Source organism: Streptopelia decaocto, assembly GCF_964273445.1.
Source record: "Streptopelia decaocto genome assembly, chromosome: 3".
NCBI lineage: Eukaryota > Metazoa > Chordata > Aves > Columbiformes > Columbidae > Streptopelia > Streptopelia decaocto.
Genome location: NC_138656.1, coordinates 32,038,161 through 32,054,632, shown reverse-complemented (window position 1 = coordinate 32,054,632; position 16,472 = coordinate 32,038,161). Strand labels below are relative to the sequence as shown.

Sequence of the window (16,472 nt, the reverse complement as noted above, 5' to 3'; positions counted from 1 at the left end):
CACAACTTCATGTGTCAGCTTTTTTCTCCTACCTGGAAGTCTTCTTTAATTAACATGTTGGTTTTGTTCCTGGGAAAAAACTCCAGCCTTCCTAAGTCAGGAGAGCACAGGACAGGACACTGTTTTGGGTAGTGAGAGGTAGGAACTCTCATATTTGCATCTTCCTTATGTATCTGGCATCTGTGTGTGTCTTTGAACAACTCATGTGTGTGCCTCCTCTGTGAAATGGCAGCTGCTTCTCACCAGGGCTGATGTGAGAAACATCAGGTTAGTGTTTGCACAGCAGTTGAATAAGTATAGATTAAAGGCTAACATTACTCTCTTGTCTCTGTCCTTTAACTTCTCCCATCATCTGCACAGATAAACAGATTCTGTCCCTAAGAACATCATTCCCTCTTCCTGCAAGTGTAGGAACAAAATCCTATGTTCAGGTCAGTGCTGGCGTCTCTTGCCTGTTGGAAATACTAATGCAAGTGTAGTGCTGAGAGACAAGACAGAGGTCTTCGGAGCCTGGGAAGGTCCTTGCCATGTTTAGCTGTTCTTTGCCCTTTTAAACAGGATTTTATTAGCCAGTGTCCCTCTCTCTTCAGGGTGTTTGACTTGTCTTTTTCAACTTGTGTCAGTTTAATGTTAGTGGAGCATTCCAGGTGGGGAATGTTCTTCACCGGGACTGCTGGCAAAGGGACCAGTTACTGGGAATCGCATCGTGTGGTTTCTGTGCAGTGATTACCTATCTACAAGGGACTAACACACGACCCTCGTGTCCTTGTCATCCACTATGAGACAGACAGTGAGGACTTGATTTTTCTTTAACCTAGCTTGAGTTTGGTTTGGCTCTGGGAGTAGAGGATCTTTGTCCTGTTTGCAACCCTCAGGCTGTCTGGCTCTCTCCAACAGTTCATCATGTAATTAGCCAGTGATCCTCATGTGAAAAAAGCAAACTTTCCAAACCTTATTCTGGATTGTTTGGGTAAGGGACAACACAGCAATGGGAAGAGATACTGCTGCATACATGGAGTGCAGTGTTTGGGAATTAAAAGCACCTGTAAAGGGAAGGCTGACATGGAGTTCATGACATGAAGAGAGGCCCAGTTTTGGCAGGGACAGACAATTCCCCCATTGAAATGTGAGTACCTACTTCTCTTTTGCTTTCTCAATCTCTTGTGACCAAGTTATTTGTCCTTTTGCCTTTAAAGCAAATTTTCTTCTCTTTCCCATACACGTGTTCCATGGGCAACCTCTCCTTCCCACTCAGTCACCATCTTCCCTCCTCTGTCTCCTCCCTGACGTGGTATTTTTCATCTGGGGCTGCCAGCACCTCCCAGTCCGCTTGCTCAATTTGTGGTTTTCTGGCGTGTAAAAAGCACCACTATAGTAACAATAGAAGATCACTGTCAGGTGGAAGGGGGAGTAGGGAAAGGTGTGATTCTTGATTCCATTCCACTCTGTTCTCACCACAGCCTTGGCTCCAGTGACTGAGAAGTTTCTTCAAGTCCCCTTAAGAATAGAAAGCTAAAAATAGTTTCACAGTCAGATGTTCTTAAAGGTACTATTAACCTTTTGCCTTCCTGGACTTGCAGCTTCTTTGTAAAAAGAAGACATCTTCCTTTGTCTAGACATGTCTGCAGCTGTTGCCTTCATGTAGGGTGCTCCCAAAAGGACAGCTAAGTAGTTCTTGGTTTTCTCCAAATCAGGAAGTGAATTATGTCAGCAGAGCCTTTCTCTTACACAGCAAGGAGATCGCAACTGCTGCGTGAAAATCATTGCCATGGCTGAATGATTTAATCTTTCTAGAGAACCAGTAGCCCAGCCCACCAGGGGCAGTGCTAGCTTCTGCTATTGTACTATTATGACTAGTATAGACCATTTCTAGAAGACACAGAGGAGTTTCTTATTCTCTGGCTTTGCTCTCAGGCTGATTACATAGTTATGCTTGTTACTCGTGTGTTTTTTTGTTTGTTTGTTTGTTTGTTTTGTTTTTGTTTCTGTTGTTGTTGTTTTATTTTTTATTTTGGAAGAATTATTCTGCAGGGAAGGACTGAATTTGAAATTAAAGGGCAAACAACCTAATTTTAATTTTACTTTGAAAAACATTGCTCTCCAATAACAGTCCCAAATGACATAGCTTTCATCATTGAGTAAGATGACAGAGCTGTTATACTCACCTGCTTTGGGAGGTTTAAAAATTAGAATGGGAAAGAGTGGCTGAAAAAAAAATATCCATAATTCTTAGAAGCATGTGAGTGACATCTCCTATACTTGTAAATTCCACTTCAAAGTGATTGTAACTTATATACAATTCATTGTGAGTAGTGCCCCCGGGACTGTCCCTTGAGATGTATTAGGAAAACCAGTGTAGAAGAGGATGTAACATAAAGCCGGGGAAGTAGCACTTCTTTAATGTGGACTTTTCTGCAGCCACCTGCTCATTGCTTTTCCTGACCCTTTTCTGCCATGTGGTCTTTCCTTGTAGTTGTTACATTCTCTTTCCAACTCACATCAGACCAGAAGATACATTACACCTGATTTTAAATTGTTGATGGCCAAAGTCAGTTTTTGCATTCAGCAGCTTTGTGGAGCAAATCTCAAAGAGTTTCTCAGCATAAGTTCTTATAAACCTACCCATTTGGCTCTGTGCACCAGTGTTTGAGTGACCAGTAACAGAGAACACCAAGCATGCATGTAGCTGGAGTTGCAGCCAGCACAAAAATATATTTTTCCAAAGGGAACAGAGGGTCAGATTGTAACTTGACCTGCTGTTTCATGCTGCTTTCCCTACAGAGAAAGTAAGGCTTTATCATTCCCACTGATTATCCAGCTGAGAAATAAAGATGAGGTCCAGATCATGATTTCATTGTCCAAGCACAGGCATAGGAAACTGCCAGTCTTGCTATAACATAGTCATTTTGAGGAACTCCACTGCTCTTTCAGTGCTGCAAGCATGGTGAATAGAGTAAGGGAAGAGATAGCATGGGTAATCTTGGTTTAAAACTAAAAATCTTTAGCCAGAAAGAATCTTTTTTGTTTCTTTCTGTACATAGTAAACAAATTGACCTTAGTTTCCTATAATTTTATGACCTTTTTTTTTTTTTTTTCCCCCATAAACCTTTTTATTGCAATAGTCCTAGTTCATAACTCTGTTACTTTTATGACATCCAAGTTAATACTTATTGGTTAGCAGGGTGCTGGTAAATGTTGTACCTAACATCTTTCTCCTTGTTCTTCAGTGGGAGAAGAAATTTTCATGTCTTTTTACTGCCCATCTAGTGCTTTTTGGTAAACTAGAGGGAGATCTAGAGCTAGGAGCTAGAGAGATTGTTCACACATAACGCGCTTCCCCAAGTATACAGCTTTTCAGGCCACTACAGGAAGAGAAGGTGGAGGGAAAGTCACTATTGAAAATTCCAAATTCACTTGCTACACAAGCTACAATCTGAGTTCTCTATTATTTGTCATTCTGCATAGGGAAAAAAAAAGTGCAACCTTTCATGTCCTTGATGCTTAAATTATAAAGTCGCTTTAGAAATTCAGCATGTTGAGGGCTTTATTGGGAGTGGTGTTTTTTTGAGGATGAAGGGAATTGTAACTAAGACCTTCCTTGATCCCACCTTAACCTTCCCTTTCATTCTGAAAATGCAAAAACTTTGACTTAGTGAGAAAGTGGTTTCTGAGTTACAGCTCTGGGTGAATTCATGCAAGGTGGGAGTAGAGCACTCTCTGCACTGGGGGAAATAGAAATGCTTCCCTGCTCCCTTCCTTGTCAGGAAGGAACCTTTGATGCTTGCCTGTCTATAACTCTTACTTCTTCTCTTTCAGGAACTGGATTACCAGAAAAGACGCGTGCGGGAATCAGGGGACAGGTTCGTTCCTGTCATGAGTGATTTCATCACTGTTGCCAGTTTTAGCTTCTCAGAGTTAGAAGACCTTCTCAACGAGGCTAGAGATAAGGTAAGAATACCTTTTTAAGTGTTTAGGGTTTCACTGGTTCAGTCAAAAGCATGAATCAAAATGGAAGCAGCAATTTCAACTTCCAGGACTGTAGTGAAACCTACAGTAGATGCTGACAGTGGTTTAGGCTGAAGTTTCTTTTCCTAATCTGGTCTATAGCAATTTAGAATATATTTTAGGATTAAAAGAAGGTTCAATGCTCTTGCCCACTTCTTGCTAGTCTCCATTAACACTATCCATGTGTGGTATAGAATTATGATGGCAATGTCTGTACCAGGGTACCACACTGTGCTGGGTGTTGAAGGGACTGCATTTGAAATCGTCTCTCAAAAAGAGATCCTTTGGTGATTAACGACAGTGGCCTCATGTCTTTTACCTTCTACTTCTGACTTGATCCCACTCTGCTCATTCAGCTGAGGACATTTGTGCTTCATTTCTTTCCTTTAAAAATGCACCTCTGGGTAGTTTGGTAACCCTGAATACCTGGTCTTTTCCACTTATGCTTCTCTGTTACTGTTTGTATTTCATTGCAAGGACAGAAATCCCAAACATGCATGGTTTGTCTGACAGTGTTGGATTCTTCTCATGCAGCCAGCACCATGTGCATTGTTACTCTTCAGGTGCTGCTGTGATCATTTCATCCTTTCACTGTCTGCACCTCCATTACCAGATTTGTACAACTAAGAAGGTGCTTGTTCTTTGCTGATGATTGGAGTCTGGCACTACTCCCTCTGTCTCTCAGCTGAATGTGGAAGAATTTATATGAAAAGATCATAAGCATAAGAAAATGTTTAGAGAAGAGCAAGGTCTAAAGTAAACGATATGTAACGGCAAATCTGCCCATGTTGGCTAGCATGTTAGAAGTGCTCGGCTTTATGAAGCAAAAGTATTATTTCTTTTGGATAGAATTGTTTCCATTGCTGGTGTCAATCCTTGCAGCGTCAAGGGACCTATTGCATTATTATTGAAACCTGTGCTGTTAGGTTTGTAGGCCTTATATTTCGGAGGATAGGGAAAATACAGGCTGAGGATCTGAATGGTAAGATTCCTCACTCATCCAGTCACTCTGTGGTAATGTCATTCTGTAATTCAAAAGCTTTTCCTTGCTGTGGAGGTGATGTTAATACTGACTTGCAGCTGGGAACACCAGGGCCTAGAGGCTGTCAGCTGGAGGGAGCTGCCCTGGGAAGTGCTGGTGGGGCAGTGGTTGTTACGGCACTCAGAAAGCAAAGCAGGACAGTCTAACATGTGGTAATGTTGTTAGAAAATTTTGTGGAGAATGACAAGCCTCATTTTTTTTCATTGTTGTCATGTTGCTAGAGAAGATTCAAACTACTTCTAATGTAATAATGTTCATATCATACTGGCTTTATGATAACAAAATCATTCCATGCTTCTACTAAATTTACTGGGAAAAACTATTTTCTATAGTTTGGGGGCTTCTGTTTTATGACTGGGTAGATTTTTCAGCTTCATTATAGTCAGGTGCACATTTCTTGGCTTAGACTTGCCCGTTTTTGATTTGGTGCTATAGATCATGGTAATCCTTTCTTTTGGCACATTAGGACAACAGTCCAATGCAATTTCTTTACAAGATCAGTCAGAGGTTAAAAGAAAGTAAGTGGTACATGTCCGGCACAGCAATGCAACTTTTCTTGATCAGGCACTTGCAGGAAAAATGCTGTTCTTTTGCTTTAAGTATAACCAGAGAATGCCTCTACAGACAGACCAATATATCTGGAAGTTGTTGCATGCTTTTTTAGACATGGCCAACATAAAGCACTTGACATAAAGAGATGTTTTATTTTAATGACTATAACATGCTTAGGAAATGTTTCTCTACCTTCTCCTAGCACACCCTTACTATGTTTGAACACACGCTGTTCCAACTTCTGCTCAACCTATGGCTTTGGTTCTTCCACTGGCAAAAAGCTGCTTTTGGACTCCTAAAAGGGAACTGTCTGTCCTTACCAATGCTGAGCTATTTCTCATGTTTGCCTTATATTATTTTTCCCCTCTCTTCTTCCTCTTTTTCTCTAAAAAAAAAAAAAAAAAAAAAGAAAAAGGCAAGCTGGAAATTTTCAAGAAACCAGATGTGCTTTGCAAACCCTGTAACATCTTCCAACCTCAACGGGCTCTCTGTGTTTGTTGAATCACAAGCTTTTTTCTTACCATGGAAACCCACTATAACTAGCCAATTAAAGAAAGAAAGGCACCAAGACATCTGATTATCCTGTTCTTTTTTTTGATTTCTCAAAGTCAAACAAATTGAAAAAAATAGTAGTGGGAGAGGGAGAACTTTCAAAAATATCCTAATGAGCCCAGGAAGAATTGGTCTGGTTCACAGATTTATTAATAATAATGATGCCCTAGTTTTAACAGCTGGAGTTGGATATCCTTCTAAATATAGATGTGGCTAATAGATTGCCATGAGTTAATCAGAACCATGTTTCCTCAGCTGGGATTTAAAACAATACAAATTATCTTTTCAAACCTGGGAAGTTTTTTATTTTTTAAAGTGCCTTTAGTTAGCAAAAGTCGTTTCTGTATTCCTTTAAGTTATGGAAACAATCCATTATCAATGTGTGGTGCTGACCTCCTTTGTAGAGGATATTTTTCACAATCCCATGCAGTACATTTTTTGGCCTTTTTGCTTAAACAGGTCCATTTACAGTTAGTGGCCGTGGGGAGGAAGTGATATTTTAAATTTAAAGGGCCAGGTTGTCAGATGCAGGCATCCATGTTTGCAGTGGAAGCCTTGTAACTGCACTTATCTTCATGCAGTAAACAGATGGCTTGGTTAAGAACTGACTGAAAACTTAGACCAAATCTTTAAACAGGCTCTCTAGCACAGCTGTTTCTTGTTCTTTTTGTGTTTTTCTCACTTTCAATACCACTTTATAAGGGAATATATAGATTAGATCAAGGGATAGTGTTTTCTACCATTTCCCATAAACTGGAAGGTGGGGGCAGAAGAAAGTGAAGTTCTGCCCTGGAATCCTTCACCAGTTTTCACATGTTCGAACAGATGAAAAATTTACTTTTTCACATAACAAAGAAGAGAACGGGGTTGAATTTTGTTTGTGGATTTTTTTCCCCATGTTTTCTGTAATGAAAGAATGAAAACGCCTGGGCAGAGGAACAGTGACATCCCATGGTATGAATTTTATTTTCTTACTTGAAAAAGGTGACATTTGCCCTATATTAAAATTTACAACACATTGAAATGTTGACAGGTATGAATTTAAATCACTGAACTGCTTCATTACTGTTCTAAATTGTGCTTGATTCATAACAAACCTGCTTTCAAAATGTTTTGGATCTTCCTAGAACAAAATCTGCTTAGTCAGTTATTACAATTCCTATGATGAATATCAAACTTACACCTCTCTATAGAGGCAAGAAGGAGGCCACTGCCTGGGGAAGGCTGATGAGGAGGGTAGGAAAATTGTCCATACCCAGCCTTTCTCATGACAGTTCCTCTCAAGCAGGGTGTTTATCATCATGGAGGCTGAAGTTCAGACTCTACACATGCGTTTAATAAGCTTAGCACATATAGTAGCTGTTTTGAAGAACAGCGAGGTAGTGAAAGCCAAAATCCATTTAAGAAAATAGTCATTAATGGCAGAACGCTATGAAGCACACAGAAATACTGTAGTCCAAGTGCCGGTTACAGGCTGCGCACTCCAGTGATTCGTTCTGGGGAACTGGTATTTTTTACCAGCCACTGGAGCGGGCAATAATAAGGAAAGGATCAGAACAGAGACTGAGGAAGTGAAGATGGAGTGTGTTACAGAGGGCACGGGCAGGCACCACAGCCTGCTGTTGGAAACAGCCATTTGGTAAATAAATTGCTGAGTTGTTGTGCACTAACTTAAAATTGCAGATGCTTGGGCAGGTTGGCATCTAACATATCAGAAATGTTTATAGTACCCATATTTCAGTTTTAGGGCTGCCATAGTAATTTTTGAATGCCTGGGATAATCCTATAAGACCATCGAGGCTCAAGGAGAGCTGAGCCCAGCCCTGCCTGAAATCAGCTGGGCTGTTTCCATTAACTGATCTGAATCTGTTGCATAAAGAGAACAGGCATTTATTTGAACTGCCTCAGTACCGGACTGGAGTCTTCACAGCAAACTCAAGTTTACTTGTCATGCAGTTCATGTTGCATGGCTACATGGTATAATTCATTTCTGCATTGGCTCATCCCACAATAGCAAACAGGACAGACAGCAGGAAATTTTTATCATGGCAGTTTTCCTTCTCCTTGCAGACCCCCATTCCTGCCATTTCAAGAGCTCTTCTGCCACTGTTTAACATTTCATTGGCAAACACAGCAGAGAGTGTGTGCACTGCTCTCCCGCTTTCCCTCTCCTTGCTAAAATGGCTTTTTAAAATAAACAACTGTCTAAACGATTTGCTTTGGCAAGAGGATGAATTCAGTGGAAAGTTTGGCAGAGAAAGCAGAGCTGGCACTGAGCTCGTGGACCTGTTATATCATGCATGGAGCTTGGGGGCCCTTATGGTGTGGAAATGAATTTCTTAATGAAAAAAAGAGATACTGTCCTGTATTACAGTGGAAAACCTGCTGAAACACAGTTTTCCATCTTGCTTTTGCCCATGTCATCTGTCCCTGAATGACTTGAGGAATAAGCAAGTTGTAGCCCTTGTTCCACAATACTACAGCACGTCACAAAATTCTGGGAAGTGTTTCTTGTGCATGAGGACTTAGCTACAGATTTCACAATTGTGCGTGAGAGCAGGTACTATTCGACAGGGAATCTGCCCATGGAGTAGTCGAGTGATTAGTACAGGGTGACACAAAAACTGCATCAGGGAGCAGAAGCAAGGGCCAGGGTCCCGAGCCCCTCAGCCTGATCTGCATTGCCTCTCACTACCCTGAGCGATGCAGGCAGTGAGGTTGTAGCCCCTGTGCGCAGGGAGGAGCCTGGGCTTCATTCCAGTGTTGGGGTGGCTGCCTCCAGCAGCTCGCTGCCCCTCATCCCAGTGCTGATGCTTTGAAAAAGCGCATGTGATTGCAGAACCAGAGCTACGGGGACATAGAAGTAGTAATAAAAACAGAGGGGTCTGTTGCAGTTTAAACAGTGAAAAGACAGCGTGGCTCTCTTTACCATAGTGCATTGAACTGATGTAGTGCTCCACAGATGTGAACAACTGATTTTTTTTGCTGTTTCCTATGTCAGATTAGTGGGGCAACACTTTCTGTTTTGTAACAAATGGAGAAAGCAAGGCTCAGAGAGGGAGCATGAGCTCCCAAGCCACATCATGGGCAGAGTTGGTAACAGGGGCTGGATCTCCTGACTTGCCTTTCGCTGCTCAGTCAGATGTTTCTGGAGAGGCTAGAGAAAGAAGGCAAATGTTCACTTCAGTGAACAGCAGATTTCTCTTTTGTAGTTGTTTTAGTACATCTAGCTCACAGATTTTTGCTTTTCGTTTTTCACTGCTTCACAGTAAGAGATTGTGACCTACTAAGTAGTGTTACAGGACACTGAAGTTGAGCTGTTCTCAGCCTCCTCCTCCCTGCTGCTTAGAGACCACCACACCTTACACTCATGAGTGTCTCTGGAAGGTTCCCAGGCTGCTGCGTCTTTCCAGCACCACAGCACTGTTCCTCCTCTGAGTGGCAGTGGGAAAGCAATGGCAAAAGCCCCTCTGCCAGTGTGACAAGAACTAGCTGGTGCTTGTATCTGGGTGACAGGCCATGTGAAGAACGTTTGCAGACAACACCACCCTCTAATGGAGACTTCCATGTATATAGAATCCAACAGCCTCAGGCAAGGACCTCTCCTTTTCAACCCCCAGCCTCCCTAAGAGACTGGGAACCCCTGTGGGCATTCATGGGCTCCAACTAGCTCAGTCTCCCTATGCCCCCTCACACAACTTTGTTGTGCACAGGAGAAATACAGGGGATGGAGGCGATGCACCAGTAGGTACAACAGCTGTCTCTGGTGGGCTGCCTCTGGATTTCAGGCTTCACAGGAGGTAGGCAAGTCTTCCTTCTAGCTGGCAGCTCTAGTCACTGCTCTTCAGTTGTGCCTTATTTTCAGTTTTCACAGAAGTTAACCACAAGTTAAGTGGAAAGATATTTCGTATTTCATCCCATGAACAATGAGCTTCAGGCACTTGATGTATTCAAGCAACGGTGGCAATGCCTATGCTGAAGACTTTTTCTGGCTCTCCTGCTACCCTGGCTGATGTGCACACTGGAGTAGGCAAGCCAAGAAAATAGAGCACATGGAGATGCTTTATCTCCCTCTGCAGTATTGACAGCCTGTATTTTCTCTGCTGAAGAGCTCACACTGGTCAATCTGGATTACTGCAACACTGCTGCACTTTCCTAATATTCAAGCAGACTGTCTGTACAATACATACAGAGAAAATACATACATACAGAGAGGGGTGAGGAGAGGGAGTAGGGGTGCATACTTATGTGTATGTGTCTTCAGAGGTTTCAGAGAAAAGGAGTTAAAACAGAGAAGTAATCTGTTGCTGTTTCCATGCTCTGAAGCCTCTCCATGACTTGCTGCTGTAGTGCTTCCCTCAAATCCTGCCATGTTTGGTAGCTCAAAGCAAGTTGCATTTCTCCCAAGGCTCTTTTTTTCCCCAGATACTTTGGGTTTCTTTGTTTGTTTCTGGCTGAGAATGCAGCCTTTTTAAAGAAAAAAGAAGCTATTGCTTCAAACTGCTTTGTGGGCCTGGCAGGAAAAGCAGAGGAGGGGAGATGCCGAATCTCTCAGGCTGTGCCAGAAGGAAGCTGCTTTCCTTGGAGATTTCTTCTCCCTGCAGTTGACTGGGAGATATTGTTTATGCTTTGCCTGGTACAGGGCCAGAGGGGTTTATAAGGCCTGCTTCCAAATTCGTTTTGTGCTTGGGATTGGAGCCTGAACTGTTCTTACTGTCTTTTCTATTCTGCAAGAGCAGCCACCTAAGGAAAGAGAAGCTGGGCTATGTTAATATGAGCTGAATACAAACACGAGAGAGTCTGGAGGCAGTCCATAGCCTGGGAGAGTCTGGGTTTGGTTTGGTAAGCGTTGAGGTCTGTAAGGATGCTTTGCTGCTCAGTGGTGGTGCACTGAAGCATGAGCAGGGAGTGCGAGGGGAGCTCTGCGTCAAGGCACCAGTGCCAACAGAAAAGTGTTGCTGGTTCTGCCTGTTGCAATAGAGGGGTGTGTGAATGAAGGTGGCTGGACAATGTTACAGCTTTTGCATGTGTATACTTACATACGACTTAGTGGGCACGTGTGTACATGCTGTTGACAGACTACATGTGCATGCATTTGAGTGCATTTTGGTGAGTACAGAGGTGTGCTTGTGAGTGTGAGAGAGCAAAGAAGAGAGTACAACTACTGCAGGACTGATGTCCAAGAGCCACGGGTTGCTGTGAATTTACCATATCCCAATCAGGAATGCCCTGTGACTGAAGTCTTGCCAGTTGGCTGCCTCCACATGCATCCTGCAGCCTCAATATTTGCCTTTTAAAATAAAAGCCACTTGTGATGTATTCACTCTCTTTTAAGTCTCCCGGGAGCCCTGGCTACTTTCCTTGTCCCTCTCTCATGCCATGTCTCTCCATAGTCTCCTCTCTCCCAGGCAACACCCTGACTCAGAGGACTCCAGAGTGATGGATAACATGGTAAAAGGCTCCTGAGAGGACAGACTGTAATATTATTGCAAAAACACCCTCTAACTCCAGCAAATTCAAAAGTGGATTTGAGGGGAAGGTGGAAGGGGAAAGGATGGGTTAAAACTACTTGTTTGGTATAATAGCTACGATGGGCTAAAACTACTCATTCTCCCAGCTAGCTGACTGTCTTCCATGACTCTGTTGTCCCACAGCTGCGACTGAGATGTAGCCAGAGAGTTGTCCTCTGAAATGACTCCACCATCCTCAGGCACTGAACATGTTTGGGTTTTTTTTGTATAAGTGAACAGCTAGTGCTCTCCAGCATCATTGCCCCACATTGCCCAAAGGATACCCAGGAAATCAGATTCTTCAAGGCCAGAAGCACCTGCCTTAAGGAGAGGCACTTCTGTTCCTGGGGGGTAGTTTCTGCTCTCACTGCATGAATGCTCAGAGGGTATTGAAATACATGTGCCGTTACTCATAAGCTTTCCTCACTGTCTTCACCAAACTGCCTGCCTAATTGTTGTTTTTTTGTTTTCTGCCCCCTTGACAGTATGCCAAGGCACTGAAACATTTTGGAGAGAGTGAGGGCAAGATGCAGCCAGATGAATTTTTTGGCATCTTCGACACTTTCTTACAGTCATTTGCAGAGGCCAAGCAAGATCTGGAGAATATGAGGAAGAAAAAGGAAGAAGAGGAGCGCAGGGCACGCATGGAGGCCATGGTAAGGACATGGGCACAGGAAGGTGTTTCCTTCCATTACCTTTTCATATCTCAAGAGGGAAAGGTTGAGAGAGTCAATTCCAGTGCTTGTGTCCTGTCACTGTTTTACATCCTTCTCCCTGGCCACCTACCTCTCTTTGACATCATTCTCTTCATAAATGATGACATTTTTCCTGCTGGTTGTTCTGTTAACTCTCAAGGGCATACTGTTTGGCTCCTAAATTACTCTCTTTCAGAATCAGATACCAAATCTAACCCTGCCTGTTCTGCCTCAGCACTTAGCAGGATGGTGCTGCCATTGCCCAGTGTCTGACTATCCTGCCGCCAGGCTGCAGGCTCTGTGGAAAAGCTTTGGGAGCCAGATCTCCCTCGGTCCTGCCAGCTGGTCAGCTTCCACTCAGACTCCATCATCATCTATTGTGTGCCTGTCGCCTGACAGTGTACAGTGGCACAGCGAATGCCCTGGCACCCGCTACAGCCCACACTGGCAGTTTCTCTCTGACCAGCCTTAATTGCTGGGGCCACGTCTGGCCTCGACGTGGCAAGAGAGCTTTTGTCCATCATTGATTCTGCTGCTGGGAGACAGATGTGTATCCCCAGGGGTCTCTGTGAACCAGCCTCCCTCTCTAACCTCAGCCTTTCCCAAGGCCTGAGAATGGCTCAGCAGTACCCTGCCTCCTGCTGCCATGGCCCCAGGCCTTGCTCCAGGGAGTTGCTGCTTAATTTAATTGTTTACTGTGCCAAAAGCATCAGTTTGTGCCTTTCAGAAGAGGAGAGAGGTAAAATGCCAGGATGCCAGCAGCCTTACTTTTGGACACAGGGATAAAATGCCAGGACTCAGGCTCAAGTTTCCTCTCAGCTAGCCTAGAAATTGCAGGAACCCACTGTTAAAGAACTAGAATGGTTTTGCAGGCCTAATACACCATGAGAGATGTTGCAGTTTGCTTATGGAAAGTCTTCCTGCAACATTGGGCTAATGCACAGGATGAGCGACCTGCTTCCTGACAGCCGCATCCATGCCTTGGCATTTCCACTGATCTTGGAGTTGAACAGTGGAGGGGGATAAGCAAGCTCTCCAGAGCTACCCTAGTGAGACTGAGGGCATCATGTTGACAGGTGGACCCACCCAATGATTTGTAAAATCAGCAGTTCTATTTCACTGTTCTTTGTATTTATAACTGGTTTCTCTTTCCAGAGTCGAGGCAATGTACCTTTCTCTTCCCACCACTGCAAAGCACTGCATCCATCCAAACATGAGCTTTTTGGTGGATAGGATATCTGTTGATGTTTTGATATCTCACACAATTTTCAATCTCTAGTATGTTTCGCTTGTGGCTTTCTGGGGTTTTCCCCTTCTTGTCCTCCTTCTGCAGGACTGCAGCCTTTCTGCACGTCAACTTAAGTAGCTATGCCCCCAGCGCAAAATTGTTTGTGACTATAGTAGTGACATATCCAAATTAACTTTAAACTCACTAGGTTAGGTACTGTTAGCACAGTAGGTGCTACCACATTCAAGTTCACTGCAAGCCTGGTCCCAGAAGCTGGGTAATTATCTATGCCAGCATCACATGTAGACTGTCATTTGGCACAGCTACTTTACTGGCACTATTCCACTGTAAAATTAGTGCAAAACAACAGCAGTATAGAGAGATCCCATGTGTACTCTCTGCTCCAGAGTGGCAGGGCTTTGTGAGGCAAACACATGATACTACTCATTCCTCATCTCTCCTGTTCTCTGCTTGCCTGTGCAGAAGGAGGGAAGCCCAGCATGGTTGCCTGTTGCTCTTGGCACAGGTGACAGCCTTGTGGATGAGCTTCTGATCTCTTTTTTCCCTAAACTACTGATGCTTCTTAGCTGCTTCTTGGCAGTGTCCCTAGTGATCTGGCATCTCAGTTAGCTAATCCTAAAGCCCTGTATCTTTCTCCACAGCTAAAAGAGCAGAGGGAAAAAGAGCGGCGACAAAAGAAAGCAAAAGCCGGAAGCATCTCTGAAGAGGGTGGGGAGTTTGATGACCTGGTGTCAGCATTAAGGTCGGGTGAAGTCTTTGACAAAGACTTATCCAAGCTCAAGCGTAACCGCAAGCGTTCGGGGAACCAAGGCTTAGAGACAAGCCGAGAGCGAGTGGTAACAAAGCTAAATTATTGATTACAAGAGGAAAAAACATAACCAAAAGAAGGTGATGGAAAAGTGCAAAACAAGGAAGATGAATGTGTGCGATGGCACCTGGCTGACAGCTGCCCCAGAGGATTTTTTCGATCTGTGGCTAGAGACGTTACCTTTCCATGATCAGCTTTCCTCTCATCCCTCTTCTGTGCTCCTAATTTGAACCATTATAAAAGTGCCTCTGTGGAGTCAGCAGGGCCTGTGACCAGGCCACGGAAAGCTGACAGATTTGCTTCTGGGAGTTTATTGTGTCATCAAAGGCCTCATGGTGATGACAGGAAGTACTTGGGCCTTGCAGACTGCCTCACAGCTGGAGAAAGATAATTTTCTGTGTGCCAAAGTAAAAACTAGTCATGAAGTCCATCTTGCTGCTAATAAGCAAGGCAAATTTCAGAGCAGCTCTGTAAACACCTGTGGCTTCTTCAAGATCTTGACTGGCCTTCAGTGGCTTGTCAGGTTGTGGTTCTCGAGCTTTCAAATTCCCTTCCAGAATTGCATTTTATAAGCCATTGAGTATCACCTGAAAAATGCTTTTGATCTCATGTTCTCAGTAGTTTTGTGTGGCCAACACTGTCCAAAGCGAGTGATGCTCAGACAGAAGTAATCTTTTCCTGGAACAAATTGAAATTCAAGAATCAGGATGGTCATAAAATACTTCATGAAAGTCTTTCGCATTCTGCTATTCTAGAAGCGGTTTTATGGAATTTGTCGATGGTTGAGCTATGAAATGCATCTTCTAGGAAAACAGCTCTGGCCTTTCTTTAGAAAACTAAGCCGCCACCAGGTTGGGATTACAAGTTGGTGACTGTGGAGTCTGTTGTCATTGCTGAAGTGTGGGAGGGAAACAGCACATTTCTTACCTGTTTGCGCAAGATTTCTTAGTGCAGCCCAGTGGAAACTGGGAGCTCCCTAGTATCATCCACAAGTGACAAATAGCAAAAAGCAAGCAGGGTCACTGGCTGCAAGAAATGAGATTTCTTTTCCACTCGATGCCAGCTGTGATTGCTGTTGGCATGAACTGGTCTTTCTGTCTAACAGGCTGACCTTCACTGCACACACTCCACTCCTACCTGAGGGAATCATGTAACTCAGTAAGATATAAATGGTGTCAAAGGAGAGCCTTGGAGCACACAGCCTTTTTCAATTCGAAGGGATCACTTGGGATGAACCAATGGAGGGTCCCATAATGAAATCTGAGTATTTTTCCAGGAAGACACAGAACAGTGTAAGCCAAGCAGGCTTTGGAGATGGCTTCATTCATAGGAAAAAAAGAAATGTGTATTTAAACTGCATGTATAATATAAAGCACACAGTGAAAAAGCAAAGAATCCTAAGAAGAGGCCTGAATTCTGTGTCTTCATGGCTCTGGGAAAGGGATTGAATTGTGTGGGCTCTCGTGAGCTGGTTTTTTTTACATCTTGTCTTCCTTTTTTATTACCTTCCCTGGAGAAGGAAAAGAGGAAAAGAAAGAAATGGTGATGGATTCTTCCTCCTAGACAGGAAGACAGAACATTTGAGAAGTGGGACACACCATCTACAAACTATGCATCGATAGTCAACAGCACAAAATGTCAAGGAATCCCAGGGAAGTGAAAAAAGCTCTATATGTCACTTTAATCATTTGGTTTTATTTTTCTCTGAATGTCACTTAACCTTAGGCCCTGCACTGAGTCTGCAGAACAGAACTTCCTCTGCCATGCACACTGCCTGATCAGTATTACACACTACCAATATTGGAGAAGTAAACTATGGTAGTTTTCTGAATACTTTGATAGTAAAATAATTATGTAAACAATGGAAAGAAGCAAAAAAAGTTAGAATTATTAAACTCTAATGTTTCATTGTTTACTGAATTATGCATCTCCCACCCCGAAATTTCCCTATTTACAACATTCCAGACTGCTGCGCCTCTGTATAATACTCATCATAAAGAGCTGGTATCTTACAAGAGCTGGGTGCATTCTCCTCCCTTAATACCCCACTCCCCTTCTG

General features: G+C 43.4%; 2 protein-coding genes across 3 annotated transcripts in view; one reads left to right on the top strand and one right to left on the bottom strand.

The window, feature by feature from the left end:
* Positions 1 to 14,468, top strand: part of DAAM2 (dishevelled associated activator of morphogenesis 2) — a 202,508-nt gene extending 188,040 nt beyond the window's left edge. For both annotated transcript variants that reach the window (XM_082047969.1, XM_082047970.1), the window contains 3 exons: positions 3,817 to 3,948; positions 12,147 to 12,317; positions 14,247 to 14,468. In XM_082047969.1, coding sequence (XP_081904095.1) covers positions 3,817 to 3,948; positions 12,147 to 12,317; positions 14,247 to 14,462 — 519 coding nt within the window. In that variant the 3' untranslated portion in view covers positions 14,463 to 14,468. The remainder of the gene's footprint in view (positions 1 to 3,816; positions 3,949 to 12,146; positions 12,318 to 14,246) is intronic.
* MOCS1 (molybdenum cofactor synthesis 1) overlaps positions 1 to 16,472 on the bottom strand; it is a 140,966-nt gene that overhangs the window by 76,101 nt on the left and 48,393 nt on the right. The gene's annotated exons all lie outside the window — the stretch shown is intronic.